Here is a 21,891-nt window from a genome sequence, read left to right on the forward strand (position 1 = left end):
AAGTTGCAGTCTGACAACACAAGTGATTGCTGCTGCTTTCTTAGCAGCATACTATAGAAATGGATTGGAAGCCATCTCATTTAATCATTACCTATATGGTGACATATATAAAAAGTACATATATTTATAGAGACATGAAAGATATTTATATATGGTGAAATATAAAAAAAGTAACGTACCATTACATCATTCGATCTTTGTTTAAGAAAACATTTTCATCAAGTTTTCCTACTCCTATGAACAGAACTCCTGACTACAAAGATTACCTCAGCCAGTGAATTAGGTGTTGAAAATTGTTAGTTTAAAACACTAGGCTCTCAGAAGCTTTAATACAGTTTATGAACTATTCAGACATCTTTTCCAAAGTCAGCCTAGCTTTTATCCATTATTTTCTGTGAAAGATTGTTTTCCATTCTCAGTCTGTCCCTATATTTGCAAGGATTACTGGTCGTCTTTACCTATACTGTTTGCATTAAGCTTCATATTTTTATGTGTTCCAAATAGATGCTCTTTTCTTTTATGCTCTACATAGTTTCTCCTTTCATCCTCTTTTCATAGAGCTGCCTTTCATGTTTTAATTCTACTTTTTTTTCCCCCTCTCTTTATTCATTAAATAGTCATCTCCTACCTTAAAGGTATTAAATCATGCTCTTTTGAAACATAGCTAAGGAGAATGATTAGAAAAGATAAGCAAACTCCAAAGTACTGCAAGAATGAGTTTGAACACCTACATTTGTCATTCACACAACTTAATGAAAAATGAGCAATGCATACCAGTTTTGTACAAGGAAGTCAACCAGATGGAGAGAGGTTTGGTCAGCAGTCCGGACTGCTAAATGAAGTGCTGTTTCACCTGGCTCCTAAACACACAAAAAAAGTTAGATTTTTGCATCTTACTTCTGCAAAGCTTATAACATCAGACCTTCTGCTGAGATAATATTAGTCAGTCTTTCACAATAAATCTTACAACAGAAAGTTATTATTAGGAAATTATGATGAAAACAGCTATTGCCTTTCTGATCTCTCAAGGCACCACATGCTTCAAAGGTAATACAATCCCTCTTTTTGACGTCACAGCCCTCTCAGAACCAGATTTCCCTTGTTCTAGCTGATGGAACAGTCCTGAGGAGGCTTTCAACCATTCTAGTAACTATAGGGGGTCCTGTCAAGCCAGGAAGCCACAGTGAGCTTGCAGTACTTGTTGCTTAATAACACATTGGTGAACACTAAGCATAGCCATTAGCCCCTATAAAAACATTAGTGTGCACATGCCCAAATACTCAGATCATAGTATTATACGCGTTACATCTTTTAAACTGAATCATATATTATCTTCTGTACATGTAATAGACATAGATATTTATATAAAAATATAAAAGCTATATTAATTCAGTTTAGAAACTGCGAGAGAGAAATTAACTGAAAACCAGATTTTTTTTTATTCCCACTGATCACAAAGGGCACTACAGTGAATATATTTAAGATTGCACATCTTTTTAAAAATTGTGACTTTTAAGCAATGTCAGAGAACTTACGTGGGAGGAAACTCCTATAAATGTCCTAACTAACACTTCAATTAGAGTTCATACTTTTCTAGATACCACTGACGAATAGCTGAGAAACTGTGAGGAGCAAGTTCTATGGTATCTGCTACGGGTGACACAAAAATAGAAAGTTTAAATTGTAGTTAAGAGAATTTGTAATGTGTCTCCATAATATGCATTCCATGATATTTCAAGGGCTTAGACCATGTAGAACTCATACCCTCCACTTGATACAAAGTTGTACTTTGTCCTCTACTAAATTAACTACTTTCACAGAACTTGTCAAAAACCTTCTGAGATTTCTCCATTTCAAAAGTTTGTAACAAAGTTTCACAGTTGGGTTCAACATTAACAGGAGATAACACTGCTGACAGAGTGACTACACAGCATCACTTCTTTATAAAACCAAGTCACATTTACTCTTGAGCAACGTTTCTACGTGGATGCTTGAGGTAGCTACCTCAAACAAACTCAACTGATTTTCAGAGAAACTGTAACTGGCTTCAGCAGAAGCTACAATTATTCATAACTTCATATGGAAAAAAATATTTTCATGGTTGAGGAAAAAAAAAATCTTTAAATGGTTTATCACAAGCTGTAAAGGAATTAGATTTACTGTTTCTTCATAGGGAATGAGCAGAGACTTGTATAGTGTATGCCACCTCATGCCATTTCAGTAACATGTTCCCTCAGCAACTGCTTTTAAAGCAGACGTGATATTGCCTATGATATCAGCTGACCCTAGGATATCAAGTCAAGCACTCTCTCTTTAGGCCCATATTCCTAAAAGAAACATACTGCAGGAGCAACTATAGTTGCACCTAGAACAGCGTATTGTCATACTATTGCGTTTTCACACTCCTTCAGACTAACTGCTGGTGCGTTCCCTCCGCACAAGGATGTCACATTAGGGAAAGCAAGAAAAAAAAAAGTTATCTGTTATTTCTGTTCTTTTACTGTCTAAGGCAGTAAACCCTTGTACTGGTCATTTTACAAATACACACTACTCTTGGCTTCGTTTACCCGATAAGCTTACCTGTCCAGGCTCCAACAGTGGCTCCATTAGCTCTACCCCCTCTGCATAGACTTGAATTAGTGCAAGTAAATCCCTGGATTTGACAGCCTCAAGTAATTCATTCAGTTTAGCTGCTGCGGACGCACAAGTCTTCCTAGAAAACTTGTGATCTACGTATTTAGCAGTGATAAATTCTTTACGTGCAGTCCTGTGGGGTGTGAAAATAGAACTTTGTTTAGAAGTCTTTTGCAAAATGGGTCAGTGATTTAAATTTAAATCACCTTGCCTAAATCAGGAACTCCAAAGTGAAGACCATGACTATCAGATAGAGACTCTTATCTGTTACTATAATGCATGTTTTTTTGCTCAGAATAAGATATATGTTTAACTGTACCTTGTCTTCTCATTACATATGAAAGTCACCCTTACTTTGGAGGCTATGATTAAAGAAAACCCAAAGCCTGAAATGCGATTTTTCACAGAAACCTATCTACATATTAAAAGCATGATAAAACATGATAAAGGAAGAAACACTGAAGCAGGTACAGAACAGCAAAACAAATTAAACCGTTTGCTGACAAAACCACATCTGTTATGCAGTCTGTGCATCTTCTATACCACAGAAACAAAGAAAACTTACCACTCCCTCAAGACAGTACTGAAGTTAGCATTATTTGTTCCAGCACAGGTTTATCTCTCAGGGCTGCACTACGACACCGGAAAACATTCAAGATTCTATAGCACGATCTAGAGAAACCCAAACTTACGGTATCTGAAAATTACCTTTCTACACCGAGAAGCTGAGGTAGCTAAAGTGCTACTATGGGGCAAAGGACTAAAATCTAAGAAACTCAACAGCTGGAGTTGAGTTGACCCCAGTTTTCTGCCATCTTAGCCTTTCTCCAGCTTGACTATAACTTCAGATTCTTAACATCCACATACACATTCTACAGAAAACAATATTAAAAAATTTACAGGTTCAAAACTTACATATCACTTGATGGACTGGGTTTAGGTGAAGGACTAGGTAAATTCCCTTCCATAATATCATTAAAACTATTATTTCCTACATTCTTGGCCAGCTGGGGGGAAAAGAAAAAGTTATAAGGGTTTTTTGACTGGACATAATGCACATTTTCCACACTACGAATAAAATATAGAATAGAAAGAACTACAAAATAAAAGCACAATAATTACATTTAAATGTAAAGCAGTTAAACTCTTTAAAATGTAAGCCCTATCATCCTAGCACTTACTATAAATTAAGCTTAACTGTCAAGCTAATTATTTGTATTTCAAAATAGTCTGTCTCAGATATAAAAACAGAATGATGAACTAGCAGCATGAACATTGAAACAGCGCTAGAAATTACTTTTGAAAAAAAGTTCAGACATACTGGAAATTCTTGCTTAGTAAAATTTGATTTAAATGAATAGTAAGTTTAGGAGCAATTCGAGATTTCCAAAAAGGTATTAGTGCTAATGTTAAATCCATACATAAACCCAGAATTACCTTCTATCTTCCTTCCATTTTCCTCTGCAAAACTTCTTTAGTAGGTCTCCTTTCACCAGTCAAGCACAGTTGAGGAAATAAACCTCTCATAACTCTTTTTTATAAATATAAACACGCACACACACACTTGCATCCAGTTCCTTTCATAAGACTAAAATTACAGGGTTTCTTCTGTCAAATTATTTTGTTTTTTGTTTTTTAATCACATGAGATTTTAGACTGTCCTGATTTAGAGTCAAGATCAGCTATTGAGAGGTAACATTCTGGTTGCCCCAATCACAATGTAAGTAAATATTCAATTTGTAAAATCTCAGGGAACGGACATGAAAAGTGATAAATGGATAAAAGCATCAATAATGCATAATAAGAAAAACCCTCTTATAGAGTATTTAGGAAATATGAACAAGACGTCCTGTAAAACCAATATCTTGAAAAATAATTTATAGTAAATTCTAAACCTGAATGTTTCTTATATACAGGAAGAATCCAATTTTAGGAAGCTTACCAAGAGTTCAGATGTTCCTAGTTTGTCTAATTCCAAAGACTGGATTCGCGAAATATGGACACCCATTTCTCTATGTATCCCAGAGCACTCTATGCAGGTTAAAATGCCCAAATTAGTTGATAGCCACGTTGGATCTGTAGAGTTGAAAACCAAAATATTTAATGAAAGTCCATGCAGAAGTTTTCAATGGTGGTAAGAAATCATTGTATTCTGAAATGACTCCTCATTTAAGGTTTTAGCAAATAGAAGTGAACTATAAACATCTACTACTTTTCTCCAAACTGCAGTGTGACTTTAACCAGACCTCGCTACCAATGGAATTTAGTCTTCCAGACTGGGGACAGTCACAAAGGCACTGCATTTAGACTTCATGTCCATACTGAACCACCCGATTTGAACTGTTTAGGATTTGTTTCTTGTAGAAAGAAGGCAGGCTCTTGTTTCCTATTTTCAAAAGGAACAGATCTACTAAATTCCACTGTTGGCAAACTCTGAACTTTTAATCCTTCCTTCTTAAACTTTAAATAGTCTTTCTTCATAAAAGATCAGATATAGCATTTTCCTGTGTGTAATATAGTTAACACATTATAGGAAACTTAAGGAAATTTGGGACTAGTACAACAATAAAAGTTTGCACTGTCATGGAGATCTGCATGTAATATCAGCATAGGTCTTACATTAGGAATGCTACATAATAAGTAAGATCAGTCTTCTGAAGGAAAAAAAACAACCTCTAGATAGATTTTATATACATACATGTCTTCAAATTATTGTCTCCTTTGATCATGGATAGTGACTGGTAAAGCATTAAGTCAAGAGTTTAAAGCAGCATGCTGAGGTTGGGGTGAGAAACTTAAAACTTCATTATAAGTTAAAGGATGAATGAGAACTGTATTCCAAAGTTTCTGTAGATTTACATCATGAGGTAACCGAATGAACCAATTCAAGAATTTGACATAATGCTTTTGCAGTATTCGATTTTGTATTTTTACCTAGGAGTTTTTTTATTTGGATCAGTTCTGTGTCAGTAAGCCTCTCCTGAAGATACAAGCCGTCTACTCAGCTCCCAGAGAATACCACCTTCTTGAAGAGTCTGTTTAGATTTGAAAGCTGTAACAGCTGTCAGCTACCATACAAATTCAGTAGTCCTACAATTTAACTGTTCTCAAGCTCTAAGTGACATATAACTGACCTGTAACTATGTCCCTTTGAAGATATAATCTGATAGGACTCCAGCTCTGGGTCTCCATTTCTTTGCATGAGACTACTTATTCCAACTATGAAAATTTTTGATACCGCAGTTCTAGTAGTCTCGTGCTAAGATAAGACCTCAGAGTAAGATCCTGGCCAGGTCAATTTTTCCACAATCATTGTCTAAGCGTTACTCACTTCTACTTAGTAGCATGCACAGGATCAGTGATGCCAAGCAACTTCCATTCAAGTGCAACAAGCATCTAGAGACAGTGCAACAAGAACAGTTCAAACTCCAGAGGGGCTTGAACTGCTGGAAGTAAGCACAGACAACACACAAAAATATTTTAGTGAATTAAATTAAACTAATGTATGAAAGTCAATATTTGCTTTTTTAAAAACAGGTTGAAGACTGATCAACGTATCACTTAGAAAATTAGTTTGCACTCTACAAACACTTTAAAGAAATTATTTCGCTCAAAACGAGAAGTTGATGACATTAACAAATTGAGATACCTGGTGAGCCACAATCACAACAGACTTCATTTCCGGGTAATCTCTGTATGTCATCAATAATGGCTTTTGTCAGATCCTCTAAACTGTTCTCCCCTGTGCTCTGCTCTCCACGGAATGCCATATTTAATGCTTCTTCTTTGCTGTTAGTCAATACTGATATCCATCTAGCACAAGATAAAGATCTCAGTGAAGATTTGCATTTGCAAATACAAGTGAATCTATAAACTGCAGAAAGCTTGCCAGCAACAAAATATTAGCAGAATAGAGGGAAGAACTGTGGGAGAGACTGAGTGGGGAATAGGTGCGAAACCAAAAGGAAAGAAGTGAGAATGAGAACAGACAAAAAAGAAGAAAGAAAATCTTAACTCTAATATCCCGCTGGTGAACAATTTTAAAGTCAAAGCAGTAGAGTTCTCAGGTTCTGCAAAGGAGCAGAAGCTGGGAAAGAACAGGGGTCTGATTTAGCACCTGTATATGTAGCTGCCTAAAAAGCAGGTGTCTAAGACCTTCCTGCAGCCTGTCCTGCTATCAAAGGCGGAAGTTATAATCACTGCTCTCTGTCCTGTGCCTCTCTCCACCGAGAGCACAGCAAGCACCTTTTTAACATGCAGATGTCTAAATACCTTTTAAATGCAAGTCTTTCTTTAGTGCACTAACTAGAGTCAGAGCATTACGGCCAAATTAATGAAAATGGCTGGGACAGCAAACAGGATGAGGAGTTTGAAAAGAGAAGATGATAGGAATAATACTGATTTTCAACATGATGTTTTAAGAGCAACTGTCAACTGTAACAAATCAAGATTCTTCAATGCTGTTTTAGGTAATACCTCCCCCCCCCGCCCCTTACACCCCAGTCACCCTGCCAGCTTTTGATTGCACGGAAGCGTTTAAAATTTATTAAAAATAAATCTCTCACTGGCTGCTGCATGAAAGATGGAAATAGAGAGGGAAAGTGAACATACTGAGGACAGGAACATGGAAAATACGACCAGACACTGCGTAGTCCAATTTATGAAAAGAGCAAGTTAAAAAAAGCCCTCTCAACTACAGTGCTTTTAGACGTGATTAGATTTACAGTAACTGTATTTTAGACAGAAAAACAATTTTAAATTGGCTGCATCCTCCATCAATTTCCTGCTTACAGTATTACAATTACCGTCATTCATCATTCTTCTGAAATGTGCTAAAATGACTATGGACAGCTGAACATACTAAGAATACAACTTCAGATTTAAATTGACAGTACCTCAATGAAATAATAATGCAAATATAAACTTTAAAGGATCACAGTGGCAAATTTATCTAAATAAACTTGTAATGCAGGGTCAGAGCCTGACCCTGCATATGTGCACTTTATATACTTCATGTCTGCACTTTATGTTCTATACTTCATATATATTAATCTTGCATGGGCTGAGAATAATCTGGGGACCGTACTTAAAAGATTATGTTTGCAAAAAGAAAAAAAAAGATTAGTAAAAGCAACGTTGAAATAAAACAGAAATTGAAATATTTGAAAAATATCTGTTTTACATGCTGAAAACAATGAAGTGTTATATACACACATATCTATGTGCATACACACACACGCACAAATATATTCACAGCACTTGTTATAAGTTAAATATATGAACACACACTAGATGGCATTCTTCGGCAATTTTGCTGATGAAATCCAGGGTATTAAAAAACAAGAGGAGGCAGTGTCTTTAGCTACTAATGTTAGAGTAATGTTGTTAAATATACAGAATGAAATAATCATTAGAGACAGACAACATTTATTCTGACATCTGTTGACTTTTTTTTCCATGGTTACACTTTGATTAGTTTGCTAAAAAAGTCAGAAATGACATGACTAAGCCAACTTTTAGTTTATAAAGATTTCCACTTTAAGAGTTACTAAACTGTAAGAGCATATTTTGGTTTAATTTCTGTGGCTAAAAGGGATTCCCTATCTCAGGCTGTGTATCATTGGTGTTACCTGTGGAACAGTCAAAGCAAAAGGCATCGCCGTGTCCGCTCTTCCTAGCCATCACCAGCAAGGCCCATTTAACACAAACACCAGAATGGATACGTTCTTAATGACTAATACTACTTGGATAAAAAGTCTCACTAGGCCTTCCTGGCATCCTGTACACTTAAATTCAAATTGAGTTAATGTGCCATACCTACTAATGTCAACAGTGAATAAAAACTGCCTTATGGCTGTTGCTGTTTCTCTTTTTCTTATTATCCTAAAAATGAGTAGTATAGATATTTGCTTTATTTCAAAATGCCACCAAAATCAAGCTACCAGGCAAAAAGCAGCTTATCATTTTGTAGTGGTTCTTTCAAATAATTTTAAAATTACTCAAGTCTCACAGAACAGGTTTCACTTGTATTTAATAGAAACAAATCAGTTGCTCAATCTTATACTGCTTTATTTAGCTTTATTTAATCCGTGTTTTCTTAAAGAATCGGATATATTCTTAAGCTTCAAAATAAGGGATAGAGAAAACCCCAAAAGATCATGTTCACAGTATATTTGGCCATATCAACAGCTTCAAAAAGTAGAAAGTATCTACTACTGTATGTGTTAAAGAATTCTTATATTTTAGGGATCCAAAGGTATCTATTTTTACGTATAAAGGCACATATACACAAACATTTTTCCCCCTTACTGTACTTTATCTACTAGAGAAATTAATAACCTATTGAGGATTTTAACTGACAGTCAATCAGTAATTCAGGATAAAAGTCAAGATATGAACTGAACTAAGAGAATGTTTTGGGGAGAAAGTAGTAATATATCTATAACCAAATGTGAGCTACTTTTTAAAATCTATTAGTAGTTTGGGTTTTTGGGTTTTTTTTTAGAATTTATTTATTAAAATATTCATGGAATCAGTTCAAAATGATCACTAGGGAAGCGAAGCAAGGTAAGTTAAGACTAGAGTAAAAAAGAATGTTATCTTGCTTTATTTTCTACTTAGATGGGAGGCTAGAAGGAAAGTGATTTGAAAAAATATTTATGCATCTATTTCTCAAGTGGTGTACCAAAAAAAGAGACAGAACAGAGACAGCATGAAGACTGGGGTAAACAGAAAGCAACACACAAAGTTGTTAGGTGGAGAAAGAGTAGGAAAAGGCATAGATACATACATGAAAATTGGAACCAGAGGATGACAACTAATTGAGGAGTTACAGAATGGTCTTAAACCAACAATTCTGGAAACCAAAGGATAACGTTTGCATGACACCTTATATAATAAAGCTATTAAGGACCTACTCAGTGGTTGCATAAGAAGAATAGAATACTTAGTTATGTTGTAGTTTTTTCCCATAAACATTAATAGGCATTTCAGTTTATGAACTTCACTTCAACTATTCAGCTTCAAAATATTTCATGTGAACCCTAATAAGCTGACCAGCTATTTCATGCCAAGCAAGTGCACATGAACAATGTAATTGCAACATACACATAAACCAAAACTTTCTTTGGTTTGCTGGGTTTTTTTTTTGGTTGGCTGCTTTTTTGGGGGGTGGGGGAGGAAGTGCAGGGGTTTTGTTTATTTATATTAGAGAGTTTTCAGAGTCTTGTAGCCTTGTGCCTTTGTGACACCAGACAACTTACATTTATACATTCACAACAGCAGAAGAAACACATAGTAGGCAGTAGTTTTTCATTAGTTGAGAAAACTATTTCCAGTGATATTTATGATCTTGAACCCCTCTATTGGCAAAATAATCTTTAAAAATATAAATATTCTTACGCTACGTATTCTTGTTCATCTTCTGCCTGGAAGTGGTACGTTCTGTTATCTGAAATAAATAAATACATCCTTTTGTCTGCCACATGACAAATTTTAAAACATCAAAATATTTGTTACTAAAACCTGTTTGGCAACCAAAGACATTAGAAGCAATTAACCAACCTACAATGTTAAATTACTTATGAAAGGACTGTTTTCAATAAGCCTTTAAATAAGTATTAAGAAGGAGAGAGAAAGATGAAATTTTGACTTACACTGAATACACACATTTCAAAGTACTATCTTTAGAACTATAAAGAATAACAAGCAACAATATTTCATGACCCAAATTTCACCTCTTCAGAGAGAGTCTCTCTGATGTCAAACCTGAAACATAAGTAGCCATTAAGGGCAAAATGAGTTTGTCCCTATCATATACTTTTCCTTTTGTCTAGGTTAAAAAGGAATTTTTTTTTCTTTTTAAACACTAAAGAGAGTGAGAAATGAACTGGATACTGGCTCTTACATTCCAGGGGTTCATAGGTCGTGCTTCTAAAAACAGAATTTTGGAAGTATTTGTGGTTTAACATTTTAAATGTAAAGTCGGAAAACAGTAAGCTGATTCACCCATCTTAAAAGCTAAAATCAGACTGGATGCAAATTCCTGCTATAGAAGAACAAACAGGGGAGAGGGGAATTACAGCAGCTTAAATGCTGAGAAGACAGAAGTCACTACCTACTTTAGACAAACAGAAGATTATTTAAAAAAGAGGAAAACAGAGAAAAAGAGAAATTGGGTTCTCCTTGCCTTCCCCCCACCAGAAGAGGGCTCCAGAAGCAGAGCAGACACTGACAAAAAATAAGAAGAGGTCAAAGGTCTTTTCCATTTCCTGGCGTATACGGCTTATGCATGTTGTGCAAATCATTAAACATCTCACTGAACCTAGGAGAACCACGCACACACTGCATTTCATAGCTTGCCACAAATTAACAGTACTAATGTCACAAATATACTACCCTTCCCGCCACCTCAGCCAAAAACCAAAAACAAACAGGTTTTATCTACATTTCTGATCTGAATACTCACAAGAGTATTCATGAGAGTAAACATTTTTACATGCATCTGGGTACAGATCTGAATTTTGAACAATAGCCTTATTTTCACTGAAAGTATCTTGCAACTGCTTGGCTTTCAAACTCTTTTAGAAATCCCACATAATGCAAGATGGTATTAAAGTTACTACATACGTGATATTAGATCAAAAGACTTCTTATCTTCAGCATTTGGCTTCACTTGGCAGGTCAGTAAATTCAGTTTAGCTGGTTGCCTGTTGGACTGAAAAAACAAATTTATTTCACTTTAAAAATATCTTGATACAGGATTGTTTTTCCTTTCTGGGGTGTGTGCATATCTGATACTAATTTAAAATATTAACCTGCACACATGTACACACTCAAAACACTTTACATGTCAAAACATGACACATTATCCAAATGGACAGATTTAAAACAAAATTAGAAACTTCACAGCAACTCTCCACAACTACTTCACAGGGATTAAAGGAATAAAACTTCATTTAGAATATGCTAATACTTAATTTTCTTACTGTATTTCGTAAACAATGGTAAAACTATTAAATATTTTTTTAATTACAGCATGCTCAAATTCTGATCTTCCTCCCATTTTAAATAATCAAAGATATAATCCTAAAAATTTAAAAGGGTATGGATACTACTGGTACTGATTTAAAAAAAAAAAAAAAAAAAAGAACATCCCATGTAAACATTTTGTTGTATTAATTCTTTTGTCATCTTTTTAATTTCTAGTATATGACTTTGAGTTAGAAAGCGCTCAAATATATAGCACCAGTAACTTCCTTTCTGAGATACATTATCAACATGATCGAGGTCTGCCATTTTAAATACTTTTCTAAATGTTTATATCTAAGCAAGCTGCTTAAGTCTGTAATTTACTATTTTATAGCATGTCAAACATTATAAACTTCTTGCAGAAAAAAACATGGTAGCAGAGACAGGCAGAGGAAAGCAAGCAAAATTTGGGACAATTAGAAATGACGCAGCAGAAAAAACAAGAAAGGACAACCAGTAAAACAGCAACAATAATTGAAGATAGAACACTGCTTTTAAACTACTTTTTCAATTGATTGGCACGTATTATTCTTGTAACAAATGAGATTTAAATGAATGTGTTTTGGAGAGGCACAATTAGAGGCACAATTCCTACCAACACGCAGCACAACACACTGAGAAGCTGGAGTTCTGGAGTTCAGAGTTTAGAGTAAATACAACCATCAATTCTCTGGTATAATTAGGTTACTTGAGCCACGACAACTAAACAAGTCTTAGAAGTATTTTGGGTGTATACAAGTTTAATGAAAAACTGTATAGATAGCTGATAAGAGTCAACATGGCTGGCAGATGTTAACTGAACACAAGACATGCCAGTTAACAGCAACGACTTCTGAAACGAGTTTTGAAAATTGTTCATGTTAAAAATTACAAAACCAAATATACTGTAAAACAAACATACAAAATCTAGAAATATCTCCCTCCTTGTCAAAGGTTTGGCAGGACAAACTAATTTTTAAATGCTCAAGGAGCAACAGTTCCATGAAGGAGTAGATATACGATCGCCTTATCAGCTTTCAAAGTTTTGTCTCTTTTCCAGACTGTCATCATCTGAATTTAATTCTCCAGCAGACAAAAATATGAGATGATAATGGACAGGACTTACTGCAAAACAATCTTTTCTGTTAATAAATCAGGAGGCAACATGTACTAAAACCACAATGATATTTCTAATTGATTATGAATTGGGAGCAGCTCACTGGAGGAAAAATAAACACTAGAAGCAATTAATTAATCCTCCTTTATAACAGTTTAGAGCAATTTGTAAATGCCAGCTTTCATAAGATGCATTAAAAAAATCTTGTGCCTTTCAGACTTTTGATATCTTAACGTTTTCAACAAATTCAGGTATATACTTGTCTGCAGTTAAAACAATAAGGCTTCCCCCTGCCCTGAAATAGGGGAAAAATGTGCATGGAGGTCATTTTGTGATAAATCTTCAGGTTACAAAACTTAGAGAAAGATCTCAGAACAAATGCACCAAATAAATGTTTCTAAAGGGATATATAGCCAACTCTAGTTTTCAGCTTGCTTCACCAGCTAAAAAAATGCTGAAACAAGTTAAAGGGAAGAAAGAGAAAGTCTATCAGCCCCTGGACTCTACATCTGTTACTGCAGAAACATGAGATAAGAAATCATCTACTGAATCTATCTAGCAACTTAGATTGAAGTTTTTTTCTAAATTTAGCTAATCTTACCTAATCAAAGTAGGTCAAGCAAAAGACAAGTCTGAGTTTGCTACGGCATACTCAGTGAGCTGGCATCAGATTCAGTAATATACTGAAACTAGATTTGCCCTTAAGGCAATTACATGCCTAAAGCCATGCGACACAAACAACTACTGAAAATATCTTCAGAGATCAGAAATGCAATCAAGTATCTGGATTGGATATGATGTGGCAATTAAATAAATAAATAAATAAATAAATGATTAAGAACAGCTTGCATACTGCCCAGTCATTCATTTGAAGTTATTACCAAGAAAACTTAGGACTTAGTTTCTTTTGCATGGACAGCTAAGAATTTCTGTAGCCTGTGCACTGTCAGGTGGTCTTAAGAAGGGATTTTTTTAAACATCTTTTAAAATAGCTAGTTGCAAGTGCCTATTCTGGGGAATTGAGTCAGCATTCAGTTGTAGGGCTTTTAAATAACGTATACACCACAACCAAAGTACGAGGATGGGGGTACGGGAACATACTTAAGAAAGAATACAAGCCAGGTGTTCCAACATTTTTCATTAAGCTAGTGTTCGTTTTTAATTTTAACTTGCTATCAAAGTAAATCTTGTAAAATAATACAGAGGTAGCTAACCTTCCTGAAACAACTTGGTTTCCAAAAACTATTAACTACCGTCATTTAAATGAGCATTATTTGTGAGTTAGTAGTGAAGCAATTGTGAAAAATGTGGAAAAAAAGAGTGATTTATGTTTATGCTAGTACAGAAGTAATGGCATATAAACTTGTACCACAATGAAACATCAACCCTTTGCAACTTGTCATTTGCTAAAGTGCTATCAATCTCAAAAATAAATATATATAAAAATATATAATAATGATAGAGGTATTCCCTCTATAAAATTCATAATTATGAGGTACAAGTTTAAAGGCAGTACACATGACTTCAATCTTCAAAATTAATAGGTCAACAACATACAGGAACATTCCTCATTGAAAACAAGAAAACCACTTTCCACTTGATACTATGACAGAAAAGAGGACATGTGGAGTGCTTTCAGGCAGCTGCATGTGAGAAAACGAAAATGACAATAAATGGTGCAATTCAAGGATTTCTAAATCGGCAGCACTTGAGTTTGACTACGCACAAGTGGAGAAAACTGAATCCTCACTAAGCCAGGTATCTGGGTATTGCTAAGTAATGACAGGTAACTTCATTAAGCGATTCCTCAAAGTAAGTGAGGAGTTAAGTTTCCAGTTAAAAGCATTCAATACATTAACACATTCATCCCTCTGTCAAATTCTGTCATTAATATATAAAGCCCCAAACATTTGCCAAGCTTCCAAGTAAAGTGCTTCATAGATGTACTGTGACAATGCTTATGAGCAAAAACAGTTGAATCACTGAAAAGTTTGTTCATATGTTTTCCATTTTCCTAGCAAACTACTGATAAATACATTAAGTGTTAAATCACCTGTCATAAGCTATAGCGGGGGAGGGGGGGGAAGGGGGGGCAGATTTTTAGAAGTTTTAAGAATAACTCACCTGCTCTACAAAGTCCACTGGAAGTTGAGTATAATTTCTAACTAGCCTTTTATTCTTATTTGCTTACTCCGATTTAATGATTTTTTTTTAAACAAAGTGATTGTGTAGGCATTAAAATGATTTATGTATTAGACATTGTAGGTAGGAATAAAGTGTCTATAATACAGGCATCTATATCTGAACCAGTTGATTAGTCTTCCACTACAGCCAACTATAGCCAGAATCAAAGAGTTTAAGATGTGACTGATCTATGCAGGATGAAAAGATAACACAGATTTCTTTGACTGTGCTGACTAGCTCTGCATTGGCCATAAAAGGAGTCTATAGCATCTTGCTCTGATGCAGACAGCTATACTTTAGACACCTATTTTATTCAGATGAATCACATCCCGTATCAAGGAGGTATAGTAAGAATATGCATACTGCTCATAAGAAAGAGTCCATCTGACCTGAAACCCTGTCACTGGTAGCAGTCAATAGCAGACAACTATGAAAAAAAAAAATCAAGAACAGAGCAAAAATATTGCAATACTTCCTTAAGTCAGTCTCCTAGCTTCTGGCAATTCACAGAATTTCAACAGTTTGAAGCAGAAGTGGCATTTTTTTTGCAGTAAGAGATGAACACCAACAGAATCACCTGGAAAGGATAATGTTAATTTATCATTTTAATGAAAAGATATAAAAATAGCTTACCGTTGCATGTGATATGGTAAGAATTCCATTTTTAACGGTGCATTTTCTTCTTTGCCAAACTTTCCTTAAACTACATAAGAACAACAACAACAAAATCAGTAACAAGACATGATTTTGAAACATATTTTTAATCTTATTAACATTTTGAGTAGATTATGCTTGAGAAAGGAACAGATGCAGGCAAAATTTTATGAAGCAGAAGCAACTTGGAGATTTATGACAGGTCTTTTTTAAACAAGTGCTTTTTGTCTATTCTTAATATTTACTATAGCTATTAAAATTAATTGACTTCATATGCAGGGTCAGATTCAAACTTTGAAATTCTGGGTACTTAAGATACATGCATTAGGAGAACGTGCTTTAAGCACACTGAGAATATAACAACAAAAATCAGTGCTTAAACACAGCAGTAGTTATCATTTTGTATTAACCATTCCAAAAACATACCCATCACTCTTCTTTAAAAGATAACCTTTCTTCTCACTGCCATATTCTTTATTCCCCTGAAGTTGATGCATACTATACCCTCCTTGCCTGCTCTGTGAATCCTACAAAAGGGAAAATGCTGTTAATGTCTTTCTATCTGCATAGTTTTCCTAACTTTTAAGCCAATTTTACTTTATCTTCTGCCCACAAGTTAACAAAGTGTCCAATAAAAAAAAGAAAAAAATCCTAATGTACATTTTACATCTATTTGAGAGCTTGCTCTTACATTACCTGATCTTGAACCAACAGCATGTTCAAGACTTAATTGATTCATTATGAGCTCAGTATACTATGGATACAGTTACGTATCTCAAAGTAATGATTTTTTAAAATACATATATAGTATTGCATAATCTTATAATTGAAGAAAAAAGGCTAATCTCAAATTGCAAAAAGAAAATAATATCCATATACACACATATATATATTTTATAAAAACACACACACACACAAACCCACCAATGCTAATAACCACATTTACTTGTAATCCAATTAAAAAGATGTATACAGTTCATGAGTTTTATTGAATGAAGTCAACAGAAATAAATTTTGGCCTGATCTAATGAAAGAATTAAATGAAATCAATCGATTAACATGTTATAAGCACATCAGAGAAAACCCCAGAAGTTCATTAAAACATTGACTTACTCTCCTAGACTTCGATCACGAAAGGCAAAAGCAATAGGAGAGAGAAAGCAAAGAATTTAAAAAGAGAATTATTATTTTATTTAAAAAAACATGTTCCTTGAACATACATTTTGTAGCCTCCATATTAAATAAAACAATTGGCTGGCCCCCTTCCCAATGGTACTGCTAGAAATAAGGCACCAGTCCTGTTTTTAGGCACACTGGGGCTTTTGCTCACCAAGTAACAAAACTGCATGCCAGGATTCTGTGCAACCTTACACTCCAGTGACTTCTTTCAGTAACTTTACATATATGACATTGGCTTCACAAAAACAACTAAGAATGAAATAACTTTTTCTCTTTCAAAGCACATTTTCTTATAATTACCAAAAATAATACATATTGAAGATTATGCCATCCTATTTTATTTTGGGCTCTTATAAAGATCTTTCATTCTGGAGCAAATCTGTCGTGGGAGTCTAGAGAAAGGCGCTTTGGTTAAACTCGCATTTGGGGTTGGAAGCAGCACGAAGACTGCTATGTGTAATGCACTGTCAGCAAGAAGTCCTTGAACTATCACAACAAGCAGCTAATTTGTTATAAATGACAGTAAATTTCAAACCACCTTTGGAATTAGGGCCCTATTGGTATTTTCCCAGAAAAGACCATAATGAGATATAATTCCCGTTCCACAGAGCATATTAAGATGGAATGATTTAGGGAAACAAATCATAATGGAAAGAATTAGCAAACAAAACAGATCTGAGACATAATTCTAAAAATTTGCTATATTAAAAATTAAAGCTGTCAGTTACATTTTTTACAGTAAGATATAAATACAGGCAATCGACTTCTATATTAAATGATGCCAAATATGCACAGCAATGACATTATTTTTGATTAGTATTATTTCATCATGGTCACAGTAGAATTTCCGCCACAAATCATGTTAGCAAGAATCAAACTAAGAAAGGTGCTCAGCTTACTATTCTTCAGCTTTAAGCTTGATAAACAGCATTATAACATAAAAAATAAATACTTTAAACAATTAAAATTATATTACTATTCCATTAAAAAAAAGAATCCCCAAAGCTTTAAAGCATACTGATTTTATGAAGTCAGATAATTCTTGCACAGAATTACAGAAACTGCAATAACTTGATACCAAGACAGTTGAATAGGAACAGGAAGAGACACCATGTGTAGCAGAGCCTTCATAAACCATATTTCCCATAGCAAAGCTCCAGCCCCAGCACTCTGCACAACTTGAGATTCAAGGATTGTCAGGGTAAGCTTTTCCAAGAATGGGGTAATTGCAAAGATTACAGTAATGTTTTTCGCTGATACAAGAACAAATACATTAACAAAATGCGTAGAAGTGTTACAAATGGCTATAACGCTAAACACCTTGACCACAAGCAAAGGTAAAATGAGAGCGGCATTAAGAGACCTTGGAAGCATAGAGAATGAAGTCAAACTGGTTTAGGGCATCAGTGGTAGGACAACATTCCCAAATGGGGGAAAAAAGTGTTTTTACTGAATGAATGTATAAGTGCTGAAGAGTAGTTTTTCATTCATAGTATTTTTTATACAGAAAGATCCCATATACTTTAATGGATTTAATAGTCATGCAGCAATCTCTTCAGTCATCTTTGTGATGGAAAGTCATTCTGACATGGGTTGGAAGCATTATTTATCTAACAGCAGTGCCGGAGAGATTAAAGGTGGCAAAGTTTACAACACTTTGGTCAGGAATTATTGGTTTTGATTTCCTTCTCCTACACAAAGGGTCATAGGAACCTTCGTGACACACAGCCAGGCTCTCAATTCTATTATTTCAAACCACTTATTCATTCCCTGGCAAAGCACTTTTTGGTAAGTACTTCAGAATCCTTAAAAATCCACCAGGGAAAACCCCATTCACTTCATGATTTTCAGTACTCTGATGAATGCAGCAGCTTTGCAATAGTGAGATTATACTGTACTAATGCGTGGTGGTGGTGGTGGTGGTGGTGGTGGTGGTGGGGAATGTGTCCTGAGATCACAAACCACCAGGCTGTCTGTTGCTGTAATAAAGCCCAGTTTCATGCATGTGAAGATTCGGATACATGCAATGACAGAGAACTGACCGTTGAAACTCAGGCCATACATCTGCAAGTTTCAATTTCACTTAGCTAATGAATAATGAATGTTGACATGCTTTTTCAGGATTAAAACACTGAATATCTAACTAGCAGAAACTCACAGATGTTGAGGAGCTGGATAAAACAGTGCATTATCATGCTATCTCTGGCTTTAATGCTGAGGAACTACACAGAGTCCTACCTTTTATAGGATCTTTTACACTGATTTTGAAAAAGTCACTGAACATCCAGGTGATCAAATAGCTACCTTCTCCAAAATAGTGGATTCTTTCACTACAGATCTCTCCCGAGCTGCCTGAATATCTGTGAATCAGTATTTCTCCATTTCCTTCAAAGGTACCATTTAATTTCTCTTCTCAAGCCAAATAGCTTATTTATATATTTGTCATATACAAAATAATATATAAATTATTATTCAAGAGTCCTAGGATTTGCCTACACCATAACCAAAAATCAGAAAAGTTGCACAGCTTATTTTGCTGATTCCTGTGAAGCTCTTTCTATTAAAACATGCATTGAATTCTAAGAGTGTGACTTTTCTTAAAAAATAAAGTTTACTTTTCACCAAAACTGAACAATTCTTACTACACCTCCAGCAAATGTAATCAAGAAACCAAAACAACACCTAAATTTCATTTAATTCTTCTATTTCAGGATAGTTTGTGAGCAACTTCTTAAAATATCACTTGCACAGGATGCAGCCACTTTTGTACAATACACAGAACTGCAAAATAATGACCTGTTTGTCCTACTTTATTTCCCAGATCTGGGTGATTACGCAGAAGCTTGAACTTAACCATGTATGCAGCAGCCAGGAGAAAAGGGATTACTTCTTTGCTTCCCAGGTAAGCAGCATGAGGTGGGGGTGAGGGGAAGGTACCTAAGAAGAGAGTAGGTCTTGTTCCTCTGTGTTGGGAAACCAGCAGTAAAAACTCTCTAGAATTTAAAGTTATTTCAAAACAGCTCTTGAACTCCAAGGTTCTTTGTTTAACTTTTGTTTAACAACGGCAAAAGACCCAAGTTATGTTCAGAAGTGATTTTAGATAGTAGGCAGATTACAAGTGTAATGCACGTATGAGATGTTTTATGGAAGAGATCAGGAAGGACCACGGCAACCTTGCAGATGGAGGAAGAATAAACCAAAGACTATAGGCAAAGAATGTAAAAATTGATATAAGGGAAAACAGGGTATTAGAAAAAGCTGGCAGGTCTCAGAATAAATTGGTATCTATTCAAAGGGGCTCTGTAGTGCTTCAGCATGAGATACTCAGTATTTCTGCCTATCAGGCACTATGACTTGGATAAAGTTGCACATATATATGCTATCATTGATAAAAACTGTTTATGTCCTTGCTCCTAATTCTAGGAGTATTCCACAGCATCTGCAACAGACATTGTGTGTGTTCCCCCTTCACTTCCGATACCATAGTGCAATTGATTTTATACATACACACACATACACTTTTAACCACTCTGGCACCTTCATCTGATTAAGATACAAGTTATCCGTTGTTGTCATTATGATACAGCATTAACAAAAAGGAAATGGGAAGAAATACATCATCATGAAATCCATGTGGGATAGCAGATGAACAGCAACATGGAAAACATATGTAAAAGCAAGTCTCCAGTTCTCATTCTGACCTACTCAGCACCACCTGGCTCAGGAAGACTGAACATAGCCTGGCTAGAGGATGCCAGAATATTAGCAAGATGCAAGTATCCCGTAACTTCATATTTTTGCCAAAGCATTGGAAATGAAGAAGCATTTATCTGACCCATTACAACTGCTCTTATATTTTTATGTACTTTTTCATTTATTATAAAATTGCACAAAAGTCCTATTATGATTCATCATTGTTCCCTTTCATGCTAGAAAGAGAATTATTTCTTTTCATATATTAAATAGAAATTGAAAATTAACCTAAAACTTTTGTTCGTTGACATGTAGTTTGATATTCTACATACTAGTTTCGTTGAATACTATGCTCAGATAGGACAACTCTTCTGAATAATAACTATACTCACATGAACTAAACAAATTTCTGAGTTCAAAATTCATATAAATTCACATTCTACCTGAGAATAACATGCCTAAATTATTTACCTCTTTCTGATCAAGCTGCAGAGATGATTTTATCAAATCACGGAGAGCAGTAAGTTGTTTTTTTTCTTCATCTTGTGTCTGCTTTATCTGTGGAAAGAGATTGCCATTTTAGCTTCATGGATGCAATGTTTATTCCAAATTTTATGAATTTCATGCATTCCAACATACCATTACATATGTCCTGAGTAACCTGCTCTAGTTGACCCTGCTTTGAGCAGAGGAGTTGAACTAGCTGATCTCCAGAAGTCCCTTCGAACTTCAATTATTCTGTGATATTTGAGTTTATTTTCATGGATTAGTCCATTCTTACGTGTTCTCCCTCTATGAAAGTATGACTTCAAAAGTAAGCTAAAATGAATATACAGCTCCACATGCCCTGTTTTTTTATGCTTTAATGGTTCATTACATCTCATGCAACTAAATTAGTGTTTGAAAAAGTAATTAAATAACTCCACTAAGCTTGACAGATTATTTTTAAATTGAGGAATGAAAACATAGTTCAATTTATCCACAAACTACAATAGCAAACGGGATTATTGCCCTTTGATTAGAAAATACAAAAGCACTTGGGTGACAAACAAGCTCTGGTTTCTCATTATTACTTGCCTTCCATGAACAGCACAAGAAAGTTAATTTACTCAAAAGCTATGGCACTAACATCAAGCAGTTTGTTATGGAAAAAGAAAATGGTAGCTAAAACTGGTGCTAATAATGTAATCTGATTCAAAGATTCCCATTTTAAATTAGGTTTATTTTAATGCAACATTAAATTAGCAGTAGAATGAAAAGCTGTTTTATCTAATGGTAACTACAGCTATAGAATACAAAGTTTAAGACAGAGCCAGGATGTTTTTTCTTCACTCTAGCTGTATTTAAAGCTTCAAAGAACACACTTATTTCTAAGATACAAGTATAAAATGTGCATTTTTAGTCATCTAAACCAAACTCAT

The 21,891-nt window shown here is 34.8% G+C and overlaps 1 protein-coding gene and 1 long non-coding RNA gene across 6 annotated transcripts in view; one reads left to right on the forward strand and one right to left on the reverse strand.

The window, feature by feature from the left end:
• ASAP1 (ArfGAP with SH3 domain, ankyrin repeat and PH domain 1) overlaps nucleotides 1-21,891 on the reverse strand; it is a 151,980-nt gene that overhangs the window by 34,461 nt on the left and 95,628 nt on the right. For all 5 annotated transcript variants that reach the window (XM_064507873.1, XM_064507872.1, XM_064507871.1 and 2 more), the window contains 10 exons: nucleotides 20,942-21,028; nucleotides 16,025-16,125; nucleotides 15,578-15,647; nucleotides 11,263-11,350; nucleotides 10,036-10,084; nucleotides 6,284-6,447; nucleotides 4,577-4,710; nucleotides 3,550-3,641; nucleotides 2,581-2,767; nucleotides 775-860 (listed from right to left, as the gene is read on the reverse strand). In XM_064507873.1, the coding sequence (XP_064363943.1) occupies nucleotides 775-860; nucleotides 2,581-2,767; nucleotides 3,550-3,641; nucleotides 4,577-4,710; nucleotides 6,284-6,447; nucleotides 10,036-10,084; nucleotides 11,263-11,350; nucleotides 15,578-15,647; nucleotides 16,025-16,125; nucleotides 20,942-21,028 (1,058 nt within the window). The remainder of the gene's footprint in view (nucleotides 1-774; nucleotides 861-2,580; nucleotides 2,768-3,549; nucleotides 3,642-4,576; nucleotides 4,711-6,283; nucleotides 6,448-10,035; nucleotides 10,085-11,262; nucleotides 11,351-15,577; nucleotides 15,648-16,024; nucleotides 16,126-20,941; nucleotides 21,029-21,891) is intronic.
• Nucleotides 18,943-21,085, forward strand: LOC112991305 (uncharacterized). The gene is made up of 3 exons (XR_003261263.2): nucleotides 18,943-19,170; nucleotides 19,599-19,679; nucleotides 20,364-21,085. It is a non-coding gene; the product is annotated as an uncharacterized LOC112991305 (long non-coding RNA).

Source organism: Dromaius novaehollandiae, chromosome 2, assembly GCF_036370855.1.
Source record: "Dromaius novaehollandiae isolate bDroNov1 chromosome 2, bDroNov1.hap1, whole genome shotgun sequence".
NCBI lineage: Eukaryota > Metazoa > Chordata > Aves > Casuariiformes > Dromaiidae > Dromaius > Dromaius novaehollandiae.